The following is a 20,635-nucleotide window of genomic DNA, read 5'->3' on the forward strand; positions in this document are numbered from 1 at the left end:
GTAAGTAGCTGTAAGGTATTATTCTCATCAAAACTTCCCTGGTTTGCTGACCAGTGTGCTTCTTTTCCCTTTTAAAGTAATTAAATTGGATGGGACTACTCCTGTTCGATACGGCCTGAGGCTGAACATGGATGAGAAGTACACAGGTTTGAAAAAACAGTTAAGTGAACTCTGTGGGCTAAAACCAGAACAGATTCTACTTGCAGAAGTGCATAGCTCCAATATAAAGGTAAGAAGAAAAAAAAAATTAATCATTGCTGCAACAGAATTAATGCTTAGCTTAATTCTCTGTAGTGTGTATAGATAATTTATTATCTATAAATATGGATAGTGTGTAGTGTGTGTAGATAATTTATTATTTATAGATAATTTATTTTCTGTTACTGAATAGGATTAAAATTGCTTGAGACTGGGTGCTCTCAGTTTGTTTAGAGAGCCATTCATAGCAAAGGTCTTGTCACAGGGATCTGCAAAGCACTGTGCTTGTTGGCTCCATTTTTACCATCTAGAAAAGTGTAAAAAAGCAGAAGGGAGAGAAGAGCTGAGCTGATAGACTGTTTTCAAAAGAATTAAATGTTTTTGAGTCCCAGAAGTATTGGATGTGTCTTACTAATTTCCTCTTTTTTACTTCAGAACTTCCCTCAAGACAACCAGAAAGTCCGGTTATCGGTCAGTGGGTTTTTGTGTGCGTTTGAAATACCAATCCCAGGATCCCCTACATCAGCATCAAGCCCTGTGCAGACAGGTAAAAGGACACATACTTATTTTCCAGTTCATTTAAAGTGCACACTTCTCAGGTACTGGGGAAATTCAGGAGAAAATGTTACTTCTTGCTAATAAGTAAACAGTGAGGATTAAAGAAACGAAAAATACTGATCCACAAAGGAGCTGTGGGCAGTCTCAGTATCTACTGGGATGGGCCATGGTCCATTCTAGGATCATGTGCAGGACAGCAGTCTGAAGATTCCTAAATACTTATTTTAGTTAAAAATACAAGACACCAGTGTTTTATTACTCGTGGATCAGCTCTTCGTGGTTTCATGTATGGGTTGTAAACACCTCTGTTGTTGTTTGCTCTTGCAGGCTCTGATTCTGCAAAGCTGAGGGAAATAAAAGGTTGGATGTTGGTCTTTTAGTGAATAGGAGGTACTTAATGAAATAGATTTCACAGAATGGAAAGGATAAAAATCTTAGTTTGGGTTACTGTAGATAACTGAGAATGTAACCATCTCTCTACAGATGTCTCAACTGGGCCATCAGCAAATGGAGCACCCAAAATCATGATGAATGGGGACCTTCCTAAACCAACCCTCATTCCAAATGGAATGCCAAATACTGTGGTGCCATGTGGAACAGAGCGTGGCCTTGCCAACTGCACCCTCAATGGCCACGTGCCCCTGCTTGCTGAGAGCCCCTGCACGGGCTATATCATTGCAGTCCACAGGAAAATGGTTAGTGCATATCAAGTGTTCACATAAGACACTTGGAGAGGAAGTCAAGGAGGATTTTTTTTTTAATGTCTTGTGATGAATTAATCTGTATTGCTAAAGAACAGGGAGCATGAATGCATTTCCCTCTTACAGGAGTGCTAAGTTCTACAGAAACACACCTCTTGTAGATTTGGATGGTGATGTCTAATGCTGGTGTATTTTTCTTTCCTGAGTGCTGGCATGCTTCCCAGTTCTTTAATGCTGAGATGCATAGTTGGGCATTTGCTAACACCCTGATTAAACATTCCAGATCTTTGAACAGAACAAATTCTAAGCAGAGGAGCTACTAGAAATGCTTTTCTTTGCTGTTAGGTGGAAAAGCCTTATTTCATATAGAGAAACATAGTGAAGATAGACAGTACATTCCTGGGTTGTTCTCTTAGCATGAACTCCTCTTTGTAAAAGCATCTGTAGTTAAGTTGGGCTCTAAATGTCAAAGCTGGGTGACTAAACACCTCAAATAACCTCGTGTTCTGTGTGTGCTGGGTCCAGACTTCAGAGCTGATGTTTCAAGCCTGGTGGATGTGGGCCAGGGAGCCACTGAATGTTTTTGCTTATTCTCTCAAGTAGCTGCCACTGAACTAGATGCTAAAACAGAAAACACAGGGACAACTAACATTCCATAGTATCATAAAATACAAAACTGTTTTCAAGCAGTTTCACATCCACGATCAACATTTACAGTGTTTAGTGTTGGGAAAAATGGCTGAAATTGAGTCCTTTTAATAGAATTAATGTTTATTTTAATTGGTAAAGCCTGAAAGAGGGTCAGCATCCTAGTAGTGATGATAACCTGAGTTCCTGCATGCTGACATCTGAGCCTTTCTTTCATTTCCCATGTGCAGATGCGGACAGAATTATATTTTCTTTCATCTCAGAAGAATCGTCCCAGTCTCTTTGGAATGCCCCTGATTGTTCCTTGTACAGTTCACACACGGAAAAAAGACCTTTATGATGCAGTGTGGATCCAGGTTTCCAGGCTTGCTAGCCCTCTCCCCCCTCAGGAAGCCAGTAATCATGCACAAGACTGGTGAGTTTGGCATCTCAGTCTTTGGCTGGAATTACCTAAGACAGTGGCATAGACATGCTGACAAGATTTAAAAATATATACATCCTTCATCATTATTATACATCCTTCATCTTTATCTGCTTTGATTTCTTGTAATGCCTCTGTTGAATGAACATGTGTATAATTAAGCTTTAATGTCAGCAATGTTAGGAACAGTCATCTGTGCTTTTACCCCAAGTGCTTTCTGCCTCCAGCTTCCAGTTAGTGGTTTATTTTTGTAAGAAATCATTTTAGGGTCCTACATTTTAATAATGGCAATAATTAAAAATAACTTTTAATCCATTTTAATGCAGCTAAATGTGGGTATACCTTCTAGCTGTGTTTCAGGGTTGGCTTTACATAAATTGGTTAATTTGTTCTCATCCAGTGGTTGATTACTCATTATATCTGACAAATGTAGATGAGGTAAAGACAGATCTTGTCTAATAGCTTCGTTAAATTAATCAAAATTACAGTTTTTGAGGGGGATTTTTTTTATGGTGCTTTGGTTTCTTTTTTTTTTTAAGTAAACATAGAAAGCATAGTGAAGGAAGGAAGGCAGTTGGCAGTCTGAATGAGTGCTCATGTTTTATGTTGTATTCTCTTCTGTTTCAGTGATGATAGCATGGGATACCAGTATCCATTCACCCTAAGGGTTGTTCAGAAGGATGGAAATTCTTGTGCTTGGTGCCCATGGTACAGGTAAATTGGCCTTTTTAGATTTAAGGAAGGGAATCTCTCCAGCAGAAATGTAATTTATGGTAATGCTTTTTTGATACGTTTCAGGCTTCAGAGGTAATATCAAACAATAAGAATCTGGAATCTAATTTAACCAAAACCCTCAGATGACAGACTTTCACTGTGGAATAGCTTTTATGCCTTGGAGAGCTGAAAGCTCTGCTGACACAGAAACTTTAAATTAGGAAAGAGACATGACAGTATCAAAAACCATTTAACCCCTGACAGTATTCTTTGTGCATGAGTATTTTTATATATATACACACACATATGCAGGCACATGTGTACATATTTAGATGATTTATGGCATTGTTTTTTGGGGTCATAGGTAGATGGTCAGAGTTCTATGCAGGGTAGATGTTTGAGCTGTTAGATGTTAAAATTTCATAGTAAAATAGCAAACTGCTCATTATTTTATAAAAAAAGTCTCTCTTGATGGCAGGGCCTGAAACTTCGGGAGTGCATCATCTTTGGGGATACTTTGGGGAGTGTGAAGTCATGCAAAATTTTGGACAATGTACTTAACCACATCTGACTTCTTGGTGTAGGTTTTGTCGTGGCTGTAAAATTGAGTGCAGTGAGGACAGAGCTTGTGTTGGGAATGCTTACATTGCTGTGGACTGGGACCCAACAGCCCTGCATCTGCGCTACCAGACCTCACAGGAACGGGTAAAACTCCTCTGCAAATCCTCTCCTGCTTCTTAGTCCTGCTGAAGCACAACCCCTTCCACCAGTTTTCATTGTCTTTTGGCAATTGATGCTGCTTTTCTCCATTTTCTGTTAAACTAAAGTCAGTAATAATTGTGCAGTAGATTCTGGGTACATTTGTCTTAATGTTATGACCATAATGTGGAAGGGATGCTTTTAAGAAGCCACAGCAGTGAATTTGCTGTCTCTTGAGGGCTTCTTTTGATCCAGCCTCAAAATATTGCATTGCATTACTCAAAAACATTGCAAAATATTTCAATCTAATACATTTTCTAAGCATTCCAGTGCTATGCATGTGAGTAAACATACTTCCTCATTGAGTCAACAAAGCATATCTACAGGTAAGGCTATAACTGAGTTAATCTAGAATAGGTATTCAGCCTTGAGTTGAATCTGTATATTTGTGCTTTATGGATAATTTTGTAAGGGTAACTCAAGAACAGGGAGAGTGTGTTATTTGCATTCCCACCTTTTCATAACAGAAATTGTATTTCTGCCAATACTTGATGCATCTAGTTTTATCTTTCATCCTAAATAACTATATGATGTTATTTATATGATGCTGTGACTAGAGCCTTCCTCTGAGCAGTTTGTATGTGTTTCCAAGTCAGATACAGTTTTATTTCACTTTAGATTGTAGAAGAACATGAAAGTGTTGAGCAAAGTCGACGAGCTCAAGCAGAGCCCATCAACCTGGACAGCTGTCTTAGAGCCTTCACCAGTGAGGAAGAGCTAGGGGAGGATGAGATGTACTACTGCTCCAAATGCAAGACCCATTGTTTGGCCACCAAAAAACTGGATCTTTGGAGACTTCCCCCTATATTGGTATGATCTTGTGTAGTTTTCCTCTACAGCAACAAAACCAAAGTAGATTTATCACAAATTGGGATTGCTAGGTATGTCCTGAATAACAAGATTTGCTTTTGCTCACAGTCTCACGAGGGGCATTGACTTTGTTTGCTTGATGCATTTCTGGAGTGCAGGCAAATAAAAGAAACCTCAAATCCTTTTGAATCTTTTTCATTATGCATTGTAGGAAGTGATGGTGTTTTGCATTCAGTGTCATCTGTTCTGACACAGAATTCACTCTTGGGCAGTCTTTCTGGTAACTTGATCTTTTGTCTACTTGTGCAACAGCTGCATTTGTCACTTTTCAAATTTGGTTCATTATTCAGAACACACAGGGCTGATCAGTGACCTGAAGCAACCTTTTCAATCACTTCCCCATGAAAATACTGGTTCCATATTTTACCATCTCTGTCCCAAAATCCAAACTGTTGCATTACAGCATTGTTACTCTATTATATTGGCATATGATAAAACGTTTCAGGCAAAGTTATTTTTAAGCAATTACTCACTGTAATGTAATTCTCCTCTTTTAATTTTCCTCTAACACATTTCTCCTTAGATCATCCACCTCAAAAGATTTCAATTTGTAAATGGCCGATGGATAAAATCTCAGAAAATAGTTAAATTTCCTAGAGAAAATTTTGACCCAAGTGCCTTCTTGGTACAAAGGGATCCATGTCATTTTCAAAGAAAGCAGCTGACACTTGACAACCTTCCTGAACCACGAACTTTCCAAGGGGAGTCCAGAAAAACAGATCAGCAGATGAGTTGCACACCTGGGGAAGGAGATACACTGAACAGAAGTCCATCCTCCCTCAACACTACTGTCCTGAATAATATTAAAGGTAGGTAATAATTAGGCAAAATCACATTTAATACTGATATTTGGAGGAGGGGGGCAATAATTTATATTAGGAACAAAATTTTAATGTTTCTTTGGCCAAAGCACTGCACTTATTTTGAAACTCATTTCTGTTGTTGTTTGCCCTGGCACGGTTAGTGAGTTTTTACCATAAAAAAATGAAAAAAGAAAAACTATTGCTCAGATACTGACACTGTCAGCTTGTCTAAGCAGGCTGTACTGAGAGTGAGGAATATGCTCCTGCATTAGAGAGCTAAATTTCAGTTTGTACATGTACCTTGAGTGTGCCTTTACTTGTCTTAGTAGTTCACATAATTTCTGTTTCAGCATCTCCGTCTATGGGAAGGAAAAGTGGAACCAGCTGCCCTTCAAGCAAAAACAGTAGCCCAAATAGTAGCCCAAGGACTTTAGGAAGAGGTAAAGGGCGCCTGCGACTCCCACAGCTGGGTAAAAACAAACTCTCAAGTAGCAAAGAAAATTTGGATGCAAGTAAAGAGAACGGTACTGACCAGGAACAGAGATTTACTTCTGATCAAGGTGATGCTCTCACTAGAGGGCAGATTTTGGGTGGTAGCCAGAATGAACTCTATGCTGCTCAGGACAATGAGATGACCCTGGCCAATGGATACATCTGTGAGCAGAGTGCATATAGTAATGGCAGTATCAATGGTCAAATTGATAACCACAGTGAGGATGATATTACAGATGACCAAAGAGAAGAAGTATGTGTTAACCCTATTTACAATCTATATGCAATCTCGGTAAGTTGACTTTTTTATGCAAGTAAACTGTCTTTATGTGGCATTGTATTGACTAAGTGCATTTACACTATTGTTTTCATTATGAAAAGAAGGATCCATTAAGAAGACAAAGTAGAGACACTGTCAGGAAAATATATTTGCCCATAAACTGAGTAAAACTGAAAAATATATCTCTGCATGATGTTGTTTCTGCCCGAGTGTGTGGTCTTAGCCAGCTCCAGATGCATACATTGTCACAAACCAAATATGAATTTGTGAACCATTCAATCTGTGAATTGTGAGTTTTGATCTTTGATCCAGACTTTATTTTCTTCTTCATTTTCTTCAGTGCCATTCAGGAATTATGGGAGGGGGTCATTATGTCACTTATGCCAAAAACCCGAACAACAAGTGGTACTGCTACAATGACAGTAGCTGTAAGGTAAATAATTTATTTCTGTAGCTATTAATTTTCACCTTGCTTACCTAGAGCCAGAGAAAAAACGTTTGGTGAGAACTGTTACTTGAAATCATGAGCATCCCAAAATTGCATCAGATAAATATTAAAATCAATTGAGATTGTACTTGAGGTTTTTTCAAGCTCACATCTGTTTGTCAGCTGCTGCCACAGTTAAGGAAAGATGCTTATTTTGTACAAGGATGGAAAACTTACTAAAAATGGAAGTCCAAAAATATTTTTTCATGATGGTAGCACTTCAGATTTCAATTACTGAATAATTAGGTTCCAACATTTCCAAGCATTTGCATCTACCACTATAAATTTGTCATACTTTTCAAATAAATAATGGAGCCTGATAGCTATGAGGGAGGCAGAAAATGGGATTCTTCTTGTTGTAAATAGCCAGTTAAAAATACTGTTTCTAGGGTGATGGTGTGTATTTTAAGTTCAGCAACAGTAACCATTGTCCCGTGGCACATTTCAGACTTTGTTTCTTGTTTTGCAGGAGCTTCATCCCGATGAGATCGACACCGACTCTGCCTACATTCTTTTCTATGAGCAGCAGGGGGTAGACTATGCACAATTTCTGCCAAAGATAGATGGCAAAAAGATGGCAGACACGAGCAGCATGGATGAAGATTTTGAGTCAGATTATAAGAAATACTGTGTTTTACAGTAAGCGGGTGGTCTGCTGTGGGCTGTTCTGAGTGCATGTGAGGGATAACATCCTGGAATTTAAATTGGGCAAAAATGGTATTGAAACAGATAACCTAAGTGTAGTTGTGGTACCCTGTGATCTGAAAGCACAAAAGGAAAACCCTAATTAAATAGCAGTTAATATAAAGATAGTATTGTTTTGTTCTGTTATCTCACTACATGCTCTAAACATTTCTGATGTTAAGACATCAGGCTGAGACTGCCATTGGCCTTTAAATAAAATGGTTTGAGAAAAGCCAACTAGGACCAAATAAGAGCTAAATTAAACAGTCCAAATAAGAGCTAAACAAAGTAGTGGAGAGTTTACCAACTGTTCTGACAAACCCCTAAGGCTCTCTTTAAGTTTAAGATAACGGGGAAAAAAAAAATGTAGTGTTGTCTCTGGACAACATGATATTGCTACCTCCTTTTTCCTGCAGTTTTATTGCATTTTATTGGCAAAACAGGGAAAGCAAGAGAATGAAAAGTGCACAAATTGAAAGGATGAACATCAAGAGTAAGAGATGTTTCCAGTTTTGCCACCACTAGTGTGTGTCAGTTGCTTTCTTTCTGTATGTTGGGAGCACAACCAAACCATAATCTGAGAAGAGATTAATTTCTACACTTGAATGGTTTATTATAATTGTGTTTTCTCCACGTGTTGGCTGTGCTCATCAATGTGTTTCAGGAATGGCTTTTCTGCCTGAAGAGTGCTGTCTCAAACTTATGAGATGCCTCCAGAAGAAGCTTCAGGTTGAAGAGAGTAGATGTGATTACACGCACGGTGTCTTAAAATGTGCACATTGCACAAATTGTTCCCAGCTTTTGGAAGGAAAGATGCTTGAGCTTATGTTTCATGACTGGTGTTGCTTTTAAATTTGCACTTTGAAAAATTCGTATAATTCAGTTCAAAAACATAGTTTGTTTTTGTTGTTGTAAGGGCTCTGGAGTGAGTGGTTGTGAATTATCCACTGTGTATTTCAAACAAATAGGAAGCTGTGCTGTTGGGTAACTGTCGTAGCATTCATGGATGGTTTGGGTTGTTTTTTTTTTACTGGTTTCATAATTTATTGGAGTTTGTTTTTCAAAATTTGGTTGCCTTTAGAATTTTCCTTTTTTGCAAGAGATTATCCATATACTTGCAATTAAACCAGAACTGCTTTCCATGCCCTTGCAACATTCTCTCTTGAAGTCAACGGGCTTATTGAATGAAGGAAAGCATGACTGAGTCTTAGGAGAGACTGGAAAACAGATGGTTATTTTTGAGCAGGCATTTCTTTAAACATTTTCAGTGTTAAATTGTTTGCATATCTGAATGAGGATGAAAGTTTCACTCTTGGCCTTTTGTTCTTCAGCTGAGTCTAAGGAGCTTACTGATTTTTGTCATGTGTCATCTTCCAGATTCTTTAGATTTTGTATCTTCACTGACAAAATCAATACTTACACAGTTGATCTCCAAAAGAAATGTTTGGATTCATTTTAATGTCTTTTACAAAAATGCCAAACCTACCATAACCTGATAATTTCCAGGAAAATCTGAGTTGTATCCATTTAAGAAATGACATCAGCTGATCTTGCTGTCTTGACTCAGGCAAAAACCTCCCTGCCTTTGTTGGAGTTCATGCCCCTTGAGGACAGTAAATTGGTTCCAAAATAAGTATTGTCTTACTTGTGAAGTGTTGCTCCCTATCCTATATGGTCTTCTATCTTTAAAGTGGTCTAAACATTGAGACTGAAGAAAAGCAAACATGGCTTGTGAATTTCTAGATTAGAGGCTTTTTTCAATACCTATTTGTCTACTCCTCCCTACACAAACTCCATGAAAAGTGAACGATTTTCGACTGATTTACTTTAAAATGTTTTATTTAAGCAGGTAGCACAATCTACTAATGTTATTTGATCTTCTGTGTTTGTTACGTTGGTTGTAATTAATTTTTTTTAAATTAAATTAATTCATGACCTAGTAGTAAATTTATTAAGTTAACTATTAACTACATTCACTTTGTAAATTATTGTATAAAACTTATTGACAATGCACTGACTTTAGAAAGATGTTAATGTACATAAATACCTTGTAAATAAAATAGTGTTGATGTACTGGAATATGAGCTGTATTAAAAAAAGGTATCAGTAATTGTATATGGAGTGAACCTGTTTATCTGTAACTATATTATTCAAACAAATTAAATACTGTGGATGCAGATAAAGTGTCACTTCTTGTCAGATGATTTTTAGCAGGGATTTTCCTGTTTCAAGTTTCTGCACTGTGTTCACTGAGCTTAAATCTGTTTGTCAGTCTGTACTATTGGAATGTGTGAGTGAGCATAGAGCAGTTCCTTGCAGTTTGTCCAGCACAGCACTTAGTTCTAAATACCAAAATATTTCAGCTTGTCCAAGTTTTATTTTTAAGTTATTTTAGTTCTCCTTTTTAGAACATAGTATTCCATTTTCTACAATTAGTTCATTTTTCCCTCTTTAAAATGTGTGCCTGTATACATGAGTGAGAGTGAGACTTTCTTACAAGTAAGTCTGAAGTGCACTGAGCAGCATTAATTCAGCCTTTCTCACATTTTTCTGTGGTGTAATTTTGATAGATCTGAAGCGAGATCAGTGATGACTTAGAAGCAGAGTGTGGCTGCACATGAGATCCCTGCTTACCCACCCTTGAGAGTCCTTCTGCAGGTTATTAAAGTAAGAAAAAAAATGTCTTTTGAAATGCTTAATTGCTTAATTTTTTTCATGTCTACTTGCACAATTAAAATTCGAATTTTAGTTTTATTCCATTTGTGTGGTAAATAAGGTTTAGCTTAGTTTGGTTTAAGGTTGAGTTTAACAGAAAAGTAGGTAAAGGAAGGTTTTGCTTCAAAATTTTCTGGAAAGAATGGGATTATAAAGAACGTGCAGTGATTTCTGACACTGAGGGGCTTGCTGGGAAGCCAGGAGGCAAATCTTTTACCGGCATGTGTTGGATTCTTGCTCTCAGCAGCCACACGGCAGCGCTGCTGCCCTCCTCCACTCTGCCAGCAGGAGCCCCAGTTCCCTTTTCATAATGCACTCATGGAAAAAACTTCCTTTAAACCTGTTAGAATGAGAAAATACAACAAGGCTGAACTGCAGTGGGCATCTTCTGATGATTGATTATTAGCACAGGGGTTGGCTTCACAGGGGAACCATTTCTGAAGTCCGGATTTTTCATGTTCTGGTAGAATATGGAGGGAATGGCATTGAGTAGTTCTGCATGTGAGCATTTAATTGTGCTTGTGTAATTCAACAGGCATTTTAAGTCAAGCAGAATATGTGTTCTCATGAGAGAAAACCTCTTAAACTCAACGTAGACGATTCATGCGAGAGACAGAAGCAAGGGGGAAAATGTAAATTAAAAAAATAACTGTAAGTCCTAAGAAGAGGCCAAGACAGAAGGTGTCTGCATGGCTTCAGGGTTGCTGGCTGGTTGTCTCCAGAGAGCAGCGTGCATAGGGGGAGAATGAAACTGCTCCATGGGCCAGCAGAGGAAATTCTGGCCTGTAGCTAAAGGAAGAGTCACGCGCTGGAGCACAGGCGGTCATCATTTCCTCTGATGTTGTTTTGCAACCTGTTAAGTCTGTAAAATCACCAAATGGGCTGGAAAAAAGGAGGTCATCAGCTCCATCTAACTGTAGAAAGGACGCCTGTGTTCACATATTGTAACAGTTCCCTGCATTGTGGCTGCTTAATACAGAGGGTGATGTGTTCAGTTAAACATTATTTTGCTAAAGAAAACCCCCTCTAGATTCCTTTCTTTTCCAAGCCATTTATTTAAGCAGGAAGAAAAACTTGAAGCCATCATAAATCCCACTTTTAGGTACTAGCTAAAATGAAATGCAGAAATGAAATGGGGTTTTATGTGAAGGGAGACAAAGAATGGCTTTTTGGGAAGATCCAGTTATTTGGATTCATGATGAAGTGTGAGGTTAATGGTAATGGCAAAGAGGCCTTGGGAGAATTAGGCACAGGACACAAACTGAGTGTGGTAGACAAGGTGAATTCTGCTGGAGATCTGGCACATTGGGTATGTTGCTGCCAGAGGAAGCATTCCCTGCATGTATCACATCCTAACATTGGGGTTTGAAAAGGAAATATGCTATTTGAGAATATATTTGGGCTTTTTGCTCAGACTTTAATGTGAGATTTCTTCTAGTGTGTTTCCCATTCAAGATGTTGATACTAATGTATGCCAGTGTATTTTAGATGTATCCTCCTGCTAGGTTTTAGTTGGTGCAAGACATAATGCTGATGAGGTGGAAAGTCAAAAGCAAGAATCTCTGGAGGAGTAACAGCTCTGAGAGAAACATTCAGGAGTAAGAGATCAAAACTGATGGTGCTGTTGCTTTCATGTGTGCACTTGCAAATGGATTGCAGGCAAGAAGTAAAATAAAACTTCAGAAGGTGAATCCAGTTCATGGATTTTCTGACTTCAGTAACTGATAAGAGGACTGTACCTGAACTGTGTTTTCATCTGAAACTCTTCTATTGTTCACAAAAGGTAAGTTTCATATTTTCTCAGTTGAATCCCTTGTTCAGTTCAGTTCTGCTGTTGATAATAATAATGACAAGTATTCTTGGGTAGCAATCAAGTTCAACAGTGAGTGAAATGGTCCCTTATGTACACGAAGATTTTGCTCTTGGAAGGAGTGCCTTTGAAACAAGGACCTGGAGGTACTTGATGTGCAGTCTCAGTGTAATGGTTTGTTCCTGCTGCCACCTGGACATCTCTGAGTGCTCACGTATTTTCTTCCCATTGTATAAGGTGGTGAGACATTTCCTCAGATCAGACACTGACCATGACTTACTGCAATTAGAATCATGCTTTTCTCCAAAAAGGAAATAAATCTGGTTAAGTTGGCAACTGGACCAAAGTCCCCAGTAAGCTGATCTATCAGGAGCCACGTATCACTTGGGGCTGTTTGTTTTTTTGAATGTTTCCAGAACCAGTGTGGTGATGGTTAGCTGGAAATCAACTATTGTTCCTATTTTATGGCCTTTAAAGGTACTAAATGGCTATTTAACCAAGGAGTAGCATGCATCCCTATCACTAAGGCTGGTGCCAGAGAAGCTGATGTCCCTGCTTTTCTCTGTATCATGGATTTATCCATTATCTACAGATCAGGGCCATTAAGTATCCTGAGAAAGCACAGGGACTGCAGGCAGAGCTGCCCTGGCTGGCTGAGGGCCCAGAGGATCAGCATGTGTATTAATTTCAGCTTTTGTTACACTTTTTTCCCTTAGCTCCAGTAAATTGAAGCAAGAAGTTTGTAAAATGCAGTCACCCATGCTTGCTGATTTATCGTTTCAGGAAAATAAAAAGGTGACAGAAGCTTGGAAGATTGTGCCTTTTGTTTGGGACAAGCCTCCAGCTTCCTTGTTCATGTGTAGAAGATTTCCTGTTTGTGAAAATTAAAAGCAATGTTTGATAAGGTTTCTTTAGCAAAATCAGGCACAAACTAGAAATTACAACTGTTATGCTAAGGATGCTCCTGGATTTAATATAAACCAAAATTTTCTAAGAACCTACAGAATCTGTAGAATCTAGAAATGCTGCCCTCACTGGTGGGTTGCTCATGAGTCTTGGTAGTTCACAAAAACTCAGAGGGGTGGTGCCCTGGTTATTTTGTCATATAGCCAGACAAACTCAAGTTCCTTATAGTCTGAGGATTAAATAACACTTATGATTGAGACAGACTATATCACTTTTCCTAGTTGTTGCAATTTAGTCCTTTTGTCTGGTTGAACATAACTGAGCAGGACCTCAGGAAGTCCCCAGAACATCTTGTGTGCTCAAGTAATTGCTTATCTAAAGGCATAGTTGGAAGATACTGGAAAATCAAGTCTCTTACAAAATTGCTGGCAGCATTTGTATCTTGTGGTACCCCCAAAACAGGCATCAGGGCTGAACACAACCCAAGGTGCTTTCTTGTGCTGATTCAAGCCTGTGAGAAGTGGCAGAACAACAAGAGCATGAATGGGTACTCAAGATTAAAAAAAGCTAAGTATGAAAGTAACATCCATTTGTACAGATGTACATCTAGCAGGTGCTCTCTGCATAGAAAATGAACGAGGAAAAATAATGGTGAAATCCCACTTTCATTTTTATTTAGGATCATTCCAGACAGATCTCTCAATGCTTCCTTTGGCTGATGGTGGAGCTGCAACCTTCTGCACTGTTTCCAGCCTGGTCACCACCACGTGGGCTCCAGATGAAGTCATTACTGACTTTCCTGTCAGCATTTGGGGCCAGACGAAGGGATCACAAGGTTTCAAGGAGAGGTGTGTGGGTTTTTTTTTCTGGTTAGTAGCTGATACCAATCAGCATCTCTTAAAACTCTCAGAGTCTGATGTTCTCCTTAGTTGTTAGCTGTAAATCATCACCCCAGGGTTGGTTCCAGCATCACTGTCAATATAAAGCTGTAAAAACCAGAGCAAAGGCAGCTGAATCTGCCCCACATTACCAGACTTGCTCATCCTTGCCTTCTAACTTTGAACACTATTTAAAAATCATGACTACAGAGCAAGCAGATGTCCCTAGGTGGGTCGCATGCTGCTTTTGTTTATCAGAGTTCATGTAGTTCCATCCCCTGCAAAAAAATAAATACAGCAGCAGATGCTTCACAGCCTTTGTTCAAGTGTTTGTCTGAGCTCTGAAAATACAGGACTCCTTGTACTCGGTGAAGGAATATTATTTATCTTAAGTACCACTGACATTTTTTTTCCAGCATTAGGTTTTTTATTGGGTGTAAAGTACAAATTAGCTCAGACTGCTCTTGTGTGTGACTGTGCTTTCTGGATTTTGGAAATAGTATATTCAAACTGCTCTTGTTTCTGTGTAAAATAATGTGCTTCTCCCTTTTCCAGAAAGTGTGAAGCATGGGGAGCTCTTAGGGGCCTTACCAAGGTGGATTCCTTGTTCTCTCAAGAAAGAACCAGATGCATTTTCCTTTTACTCAGACAGAAGGCTTGTTTTATACCATCTGCCTTTTCAAGAGTGTTAACACAGAATTAATATAAATTAAATAGTAGCATGGTGTTTCATTTTGCATAGAACTATTGAACCCCAAAGTAATTCTGGTTGGAAGGGACTTCAAGAGCTGATCCAGTTCAGCCTCCTGCACGAATCACTGTTGTCATGGACTTGGGTATGCCCCAATGCTTGCAGGTGCAGTTAATTTTAGCAAAATAACACTTAAAAAAATGTAAAAGTTAAATTAAGATACTTTCTTTCCTGAAATGCATTCTTTTTACTTTGTTTTGTCAGTATTCTGTAACAAGTCATCTTATTTAGACTTTTAGACCTTTCCGTCAAATATTTATTTTTCTTCTTACTCTTCTGTAGCTTTTTATTTCCTCAAATTATCAGACAACCTGTGTTGTCTTTTCACCATCCATTTGAGGATTCTTTGGTCAAACTGAGGTAGAAGAAAAGAAACTAAGCCTAACAAATAAATTGGAAAGGTGGTGGATTATGTGCTGGTTATGTTTGGAGGCTAAGAAATAGTTTGAGGCAAGAGGCTTAATTCAATCTGCAGAAAGTTTGGCCAGGGATTTCAGTAGCTCTGGGTACATGGATAATTTTATTTAAAATTGCTGAAATATGGTACAGAAAGCACAATATTCATCTAAACTTTCTTTATATTTAGCATGCCATGGCTGAGATGGTTTGTGAATTGTCCCTTCACTTAGCATTTTGATGGAGAAAATATTTATATTTCTTTTAAATAAACCTTGGCCTCCCAATGAGAAGCTGCAGGAAAACTGGTGAGTGCCCATTAGTTAGGAACTGGATAACAACAAAGGACAGCTGCTGCCTCAGAGCCAGAAACAGGATCCAACACCACCAGTGACAAATTAAGAAAGCCTTACAAATGATGTTTGTATTTCGATGTTTGGAGTACCAAGACAATGCAAGGAACAATGTGATTACAGAGCCCTGGCCCTTCCATTGTTAGGCACAACCCTCCTCCAGGCCACTCCATTGACATTTTGATGATTGTCCCCATGTGCCACTCGGGAGCATCCCATGGGGAGAACAAAGCCTCGAGGATTTGTGTGTGGAGGCTTTCCCCCCAGCTGGGGAGGAAGAGCTCAGCACTGGGGATGGGATGAACCTTCAGCCTCAGAGTAAACTCCTGGTGAGGACAGCAAGGTTGGTGGGAGTCAGCAGCATGTTCTGCCAGCCAGGAAGGTGAAGGGCACCCAGAGCCTTGTTAGCAGGAGATGGAGGGAAGTGATTATCCCTCCTGCTCAGCACTCCACAGCTAGAGTACAGCTTCCCCCAGCCCCCTCCAGGGCAAGAAGGACAAGGAGGTGGTTACATAGATGCTGCCAGCACAAGGCAGGAGGATGGGGACCACAGACATAAATTTGAGAGTGGTTCTGGCCTGATACAAGGAGAGTTTGCTCCCTATGTAGGGCAGAGCAGCAGCAGGGCAGCTGTGAATTTCTGTCTCTGGATAAAACCTTCATCAGCCTGATCAGACTTCACACTGACCCCTCCTCTGAGCAGGACACCAGGCTAGAGACCTCTGAGGGCTGTTCCAGGCTGCATCCTCTTGGGATCTCAACTAGGATTCCAACTTACAAGGGTAGAACTGGCTGAATTTTTAAGCTCAGATGTTCACACAGCAATTCAAATCGTGGCTCAGTGCTGATCTAGATGCCAGGTGCTTTCTTCTGTGATTTACCAGCAATCAGAACATAAAGTTAGCTTAGCTGTGGTTTTTTTTTGATATGGAATAAGCCCCCTTTGGATAGTTTTCAATCAAAACCATTCAGCCTCCTTCTTCAAGGGGCAGGAAAGGATTCCACACAGGAAGACCCAAACCATGCGGGTTGGCCATCAGCGCACGCTCCTGTTTATGACCTTGCTCACAAGCAAGTGAATTGTAAATAATTGCTGGCCATGTGGTCTTGCCTTTTTATCTTCAGTTTTGATTATAAAAATGTTCCTGTTTAAAAGACATACACAAGGGAATAAATCGTTGGGCCCACGGTCTCTTTGAGCACAGGCAGCCCCAGTACTTAACTTGTAACAAAGAGAATTTTAGTGGGGACTTTTTGATAAAAAGCTGGCAGCATATCAGAGGACCAATTTGGCCAGGAGATGTGAACAAAAATGTCACACTGGGTGTTTAAACTTCTTACCCTTCCCTCTAATGATAGTTATTTAAATGGTTATGAATGAAATACAAGCAAGAATATGACTGCCTTCAGTGTAGATGATATTTTCAAATACTGACTCAATTAAAGAAGTCATTAAATTTTGCTTTTAGCATAACTCAGGGATTTGATTGCTTAATGAGACACAAGGCAAACTAGCAGCAGTTCAAAGTAGTAAGATTTAAGAGTGATCTGAAGAATAATTAGCTTTTAGTACAAAATCTGTAGAGCTAAGAAGCTTGGACAGTTCAACCCCTTTGATTTACCTGGTTCAAAAATGCTGGCTGTTACCTTCACATTGATGTGAGTGGCAGGCAGCTTACTACAAGTTGAGTGTGAAGAAGGTTAGAGTTTAAATAAATAAGAATTAATTAGAGGAAGGTAGGGGATAGAGCACAGATGTGAATAACCCCTCCTAATTTATTTCACTCTCTAGCTGGGTTTGGTCTTGCTTCCTTTGCTGGGTTTTGATGTTGCAGGGTGGAAAGCAGATGCCTTTAGGTAGGCTTTTGTGTTCAAGGCAGCATTGACCCTTTGTCTAAGGAGTGCTCAGGCAGGTTATAAATCTGTAACATTGCACTTCACCTTTTGTATCTTGCTTAATGACCTTTTAAAAATAAATACAGAATAGCTGAAAGAAACAGTGTCAGCGATGGAAAAGCTGACATGTCCGCAACCTGAGCTCTGATTTTTCAGATCACTCCAGTCTGTTAAACAAAACTTCTTTTTCTTTGCTCTGTGGTTTTAAAGAAAAGAAAAGGAGGAAAAAGGGGGACAGCAGAGTGTTTTATTAGCTGGGCTCTCTTGTCTTCTTAGAGTTCAGCTGTAAACTGCTTACTGAAAAAAATGCTGCACAGAGTTACTCGGCCTGTGGTCATTCAAATATGGAAACAGATTCTTTGCATGAGTACCTGCTATTTTGTTTTCAGAAGTTTTTGGAAATCTGTTGTTTTAAAGGGGCTCTTGGAAGAGCCCTTTGAAATGGCATTGTTCATTTCTCTTGCATAAAATCGATCATTTAAGATTCTCATCAGCTTCTTTTTGTTTCCCACAGTGTTAAATTTAATGTACATGCCCTTGAAATGAAAAGATATATGATAACTTTTATCTGAATCCATGAGAATATGTAGTGTTCCAGAGGAATGTCTTACTATAAACTTCCATTTAAACAAAAGGAAAACTGAAGTTTCCCAGCATTTCAAACAGGTACAATAACTTATTTTGGTAGTGATTATAGCAGGTATTTTGGATTCATGTGTACAATAGTAAAATACAGTATTTTCTTTTGTTTATGTATTTTGCTTAAAATAAAAGATTACTCCACAGGAAGGTATTTGAGGAAGAACACTTGCAGAGAGAGGCCAGATTTATTTTGGCTGTCTGCTGTGGGCTGTCAACTAGAGACCAGCCTGCACAATTTACAGAGCCCATCAACCTGCTTGCAGTTGCCTTTACCACAATTAATTTTCAAGTGGAAAAGCTGCTCTAGCTGAACTGACTTATGTTGACAATCCCTTGCAAGCTGTACCAAGGATTTTCAAGTTACTCTACTACTTAGATCCCCAAAATGATTGGAATACCAAAAATTGAGTGGGTTAGGGGCAGGTTACTTGTAATATTTGTAGTTTTTCCATGCCCACGGTTGTTCGCCTTGGCTCAGGGTGAATAGATTGAGAGTGATCCAGTTCTCAAGTGTCTCCACAACCTTTTTTTGCTCCTGGAGTTCTATAAATGGTTGCTATCTGTTCAGTTTAACTGGTGACTGAAGCTCTGCTCTCTGCTTTGCAGGAGTTGAAACACAGCCATGTAGCACATGAAGGGTTAACTTCTGAGTGCTGTGCTGTACCCTTTGTGGGACTTGATTTCTCTTGTTAAGGCCCTAATTGAATTTTTATTTCACAATATTAGTATTTTAGTCTAGTCTTTGCACTTCTCTGCTCCAGAGACCCTCATGTGGCAGGTTATTCCCTGGCTATGTGCTTCGGTCTATCAGTTTTGGACCTTTGGTCTGTTCATAGATGGTTTTGCCTAGGTTAGAAATTCACACCATAAATCACTTTGATTTAATTTATTTTAAAAATCCAGCTTTAGAAATAGGGTTACAGATTGATTTGGGTTAAGCAGATTTTGATGCCTGGAGGCCAAATGCCTGACTCTGGCAACATGAACAGCAGGGAGCAGCTTTCTAGAAAAGAGGTAGCCTGGCTGTTAGGTGTGATTTACAAAGCTGTCTTTTAATTCTTTGGTTTTTCTTTGGTTCTTTTCTTCTGCTAGAGGTGTTGGGAACCCAGCTTTGGGAGCCCAGCTCATGTTAAATGCCAATGGTGAAGAAGTCAAACTCCCATCACGATTCTCATCCTTCCTGACTGGGGAGTGTTTGGCTTGCCTGCTTTCTGCCCCGATGAAGGCTGAAACCTAAATATCCCCTTAAAATAATTGTTCTAGATCAGTTTAGAAAATAAAAAAATGTGTATTATAGCACTGCCTTTACTAAAATTCCCTTTCAGGTGAGTTTGAAGACAAGAAAATCAAACAACACCCCAGGATTAGGTGCAGAAAACCCAAGGCCAAGCTTTTACAGGATGTGCCGTGCAGAGCATGTGGTACAGTGTTGTACTGAAAATGATCTGTTTGCCACGGAGTATCCTGGGATAATTGAATGCTCTATAATGAGGGCTCAGGATGTGTTAATCATTCCATTTCAGCTTTCTTGACAGGAACTTGGCAGTAAGTTACAGCTAAGCAGGCACTGATACTGAAGTTTTTATTACCGCTGCCCATGCGACCGGCAGATGTAATTATTGTGCTGGTCTTCCTGATTTTCTGAGTGCAGAACCAAGTTATGCTGTCACTTCTGTAGGCTCTGCTGGGGGCAACTGTTGCAAAATAACTTTTGTGAAGTAAGCTTTTTGCTTTCTCACGTGTAGGGTTTTTTTTCACCCTTATCTCAGGTTTTTTTCAAAGCCTCTATTTAGTCTGTTTAGCCAGAAAGTTGAAAACTCTAAGCAGCTTTATCTTCTGGAGAAGTTGAGGCTTAGCCATAGATGTCTTAGTCAAAAGGGGGGAAAAATGAGCTACTGGAAGAGTTAATTAATATGTTCTGTGCATACTCTTTCTTTTGTAAATGAAATTTAACTGTCAGGGATGCTTCTTTTACAAGCTCTCTGTGTTGGTTGCCTTGTGTTAGCAGAACAAGGCACCAGGTCTCACCAGACTGTCCCGTCTTTCTTCAGACTGAATCTGTTACTGAGGTCAGTTGGTAGTTGCTGAGAAATGGTCATGTGTGTTTTTTCTTTTTTTAATAAGCTTTATGTGAGGCTTCTGTAAATCATAAGGTATGGATTGCCTGTTGTCCTACCAAGTCGGCTTTGTCACAGTCTCAAAACATTCCTATGGTTGTATCAGAAAATGCACTGACTTTTAGAATGTATTTCTATATATACTCAATATTTGTATTTTATGAGCTTTAATAGCTAGTTTTTAAAGTAAATCAATCTTGTTCCAAAACATGTTCATTCATATCTGTGGAATCATAAACCCAAGCTTCCCGTTTATACTCTGGCCCTGCAGTATGAACAATCAGGACAATAGAAACCCCTTTCAGGTTTTTTTTTACATGAGTGACACTGGGGTGCTTTTTGTAGTCCTTGAGAAGACACAGTGTTCTCTGCCAATGAAGCTGTTGTAAGAACATTGAAGTAAATGGAGTTATGGCACATTTTCTGCTTATAACCTGCTTCATAGGTTCCATCTGAGATCTATGTACCGGGACGCTTTTTGGACAGGGACTGTCCCAATGTCCATTCCTCAAAATGTTTGAGCTGTATCATTGATTTGAAACCCTTAAATTCTCTC

At 39.2% G+C, this 20,635-nt stretch overlaps 1 protein-coding gene across 6 annotated transcripts in view; it reads left to right on the forward strand.

Moving 5' to 3' along the window:
* USP32 (ubiquitin specific peptidase 32) overlaps window positions 1-9,798 on the forward strand; it is a 54,813-nt gene extending 45,015 nt beyond the window's left edge. For all 6 annotated transcript variants that reach the window (XM_071765673.1, XM_071765674.1, XM_071765676.1 and 3 more), the window contains 11 exons: window positions 78-229; window positions 634-745; window positions 1,240-1,451; window positions 2,336-2,520; window positions 3,154-3,240; window positions 3,825-3,945; window positions 4,618-4,809; window positions 5,393-5,678; window positions 6,023-6,456; window positions 6,785-6,877; window positions 7,401-9,798. In XM_071765673.1, the coding sequence (XP_071621774.1) occupies window positions 78-229; window positions 634-745; window positions 1,240-1,451; window positions 2,336-2,520; window positions 3,154-3,240; window positions 3,825-3,945; window positions 4,618-4,809; window positions 5,393-5,678; window positions 6,023-6,456; window positions 6,785-6,877; window positions 7,401-7,574 (2,048 nt within the window). In that variant the 3' untranslated portion in view covers window positions 7,575-9,798. The remainder of the gene's footprint in view (window positions 1-77; window positions 230-633; window positions 746-1,239; window positions 1,452-2,335; window positions 2,521-3,153; window positions 3,241-3,824; window positions 3,946-4,617; window positions 4,810-5,392; window positions 5,679-6,022; window positions 6,457-6,784; window positions 6,878-7,400) is intronic.
* Window positions 9,799-20,635: the final 10,837 nt, after the last annotated feature.

This window comes from Heliangelus exortis, chromosome 21, assembly GCF_036169615.1.
Source record: "Heliangelus exortis chromosome 21, bHelExo1.hap1, whole genome shotgun sequence".
Classification (NCBI taxonomy): domain Eukaryota; kingdom Metazoa; phylum Chordata; class Aves; order Apodiformes; family Trochilidae; genus Heliangelus; species Heliangelus exortis.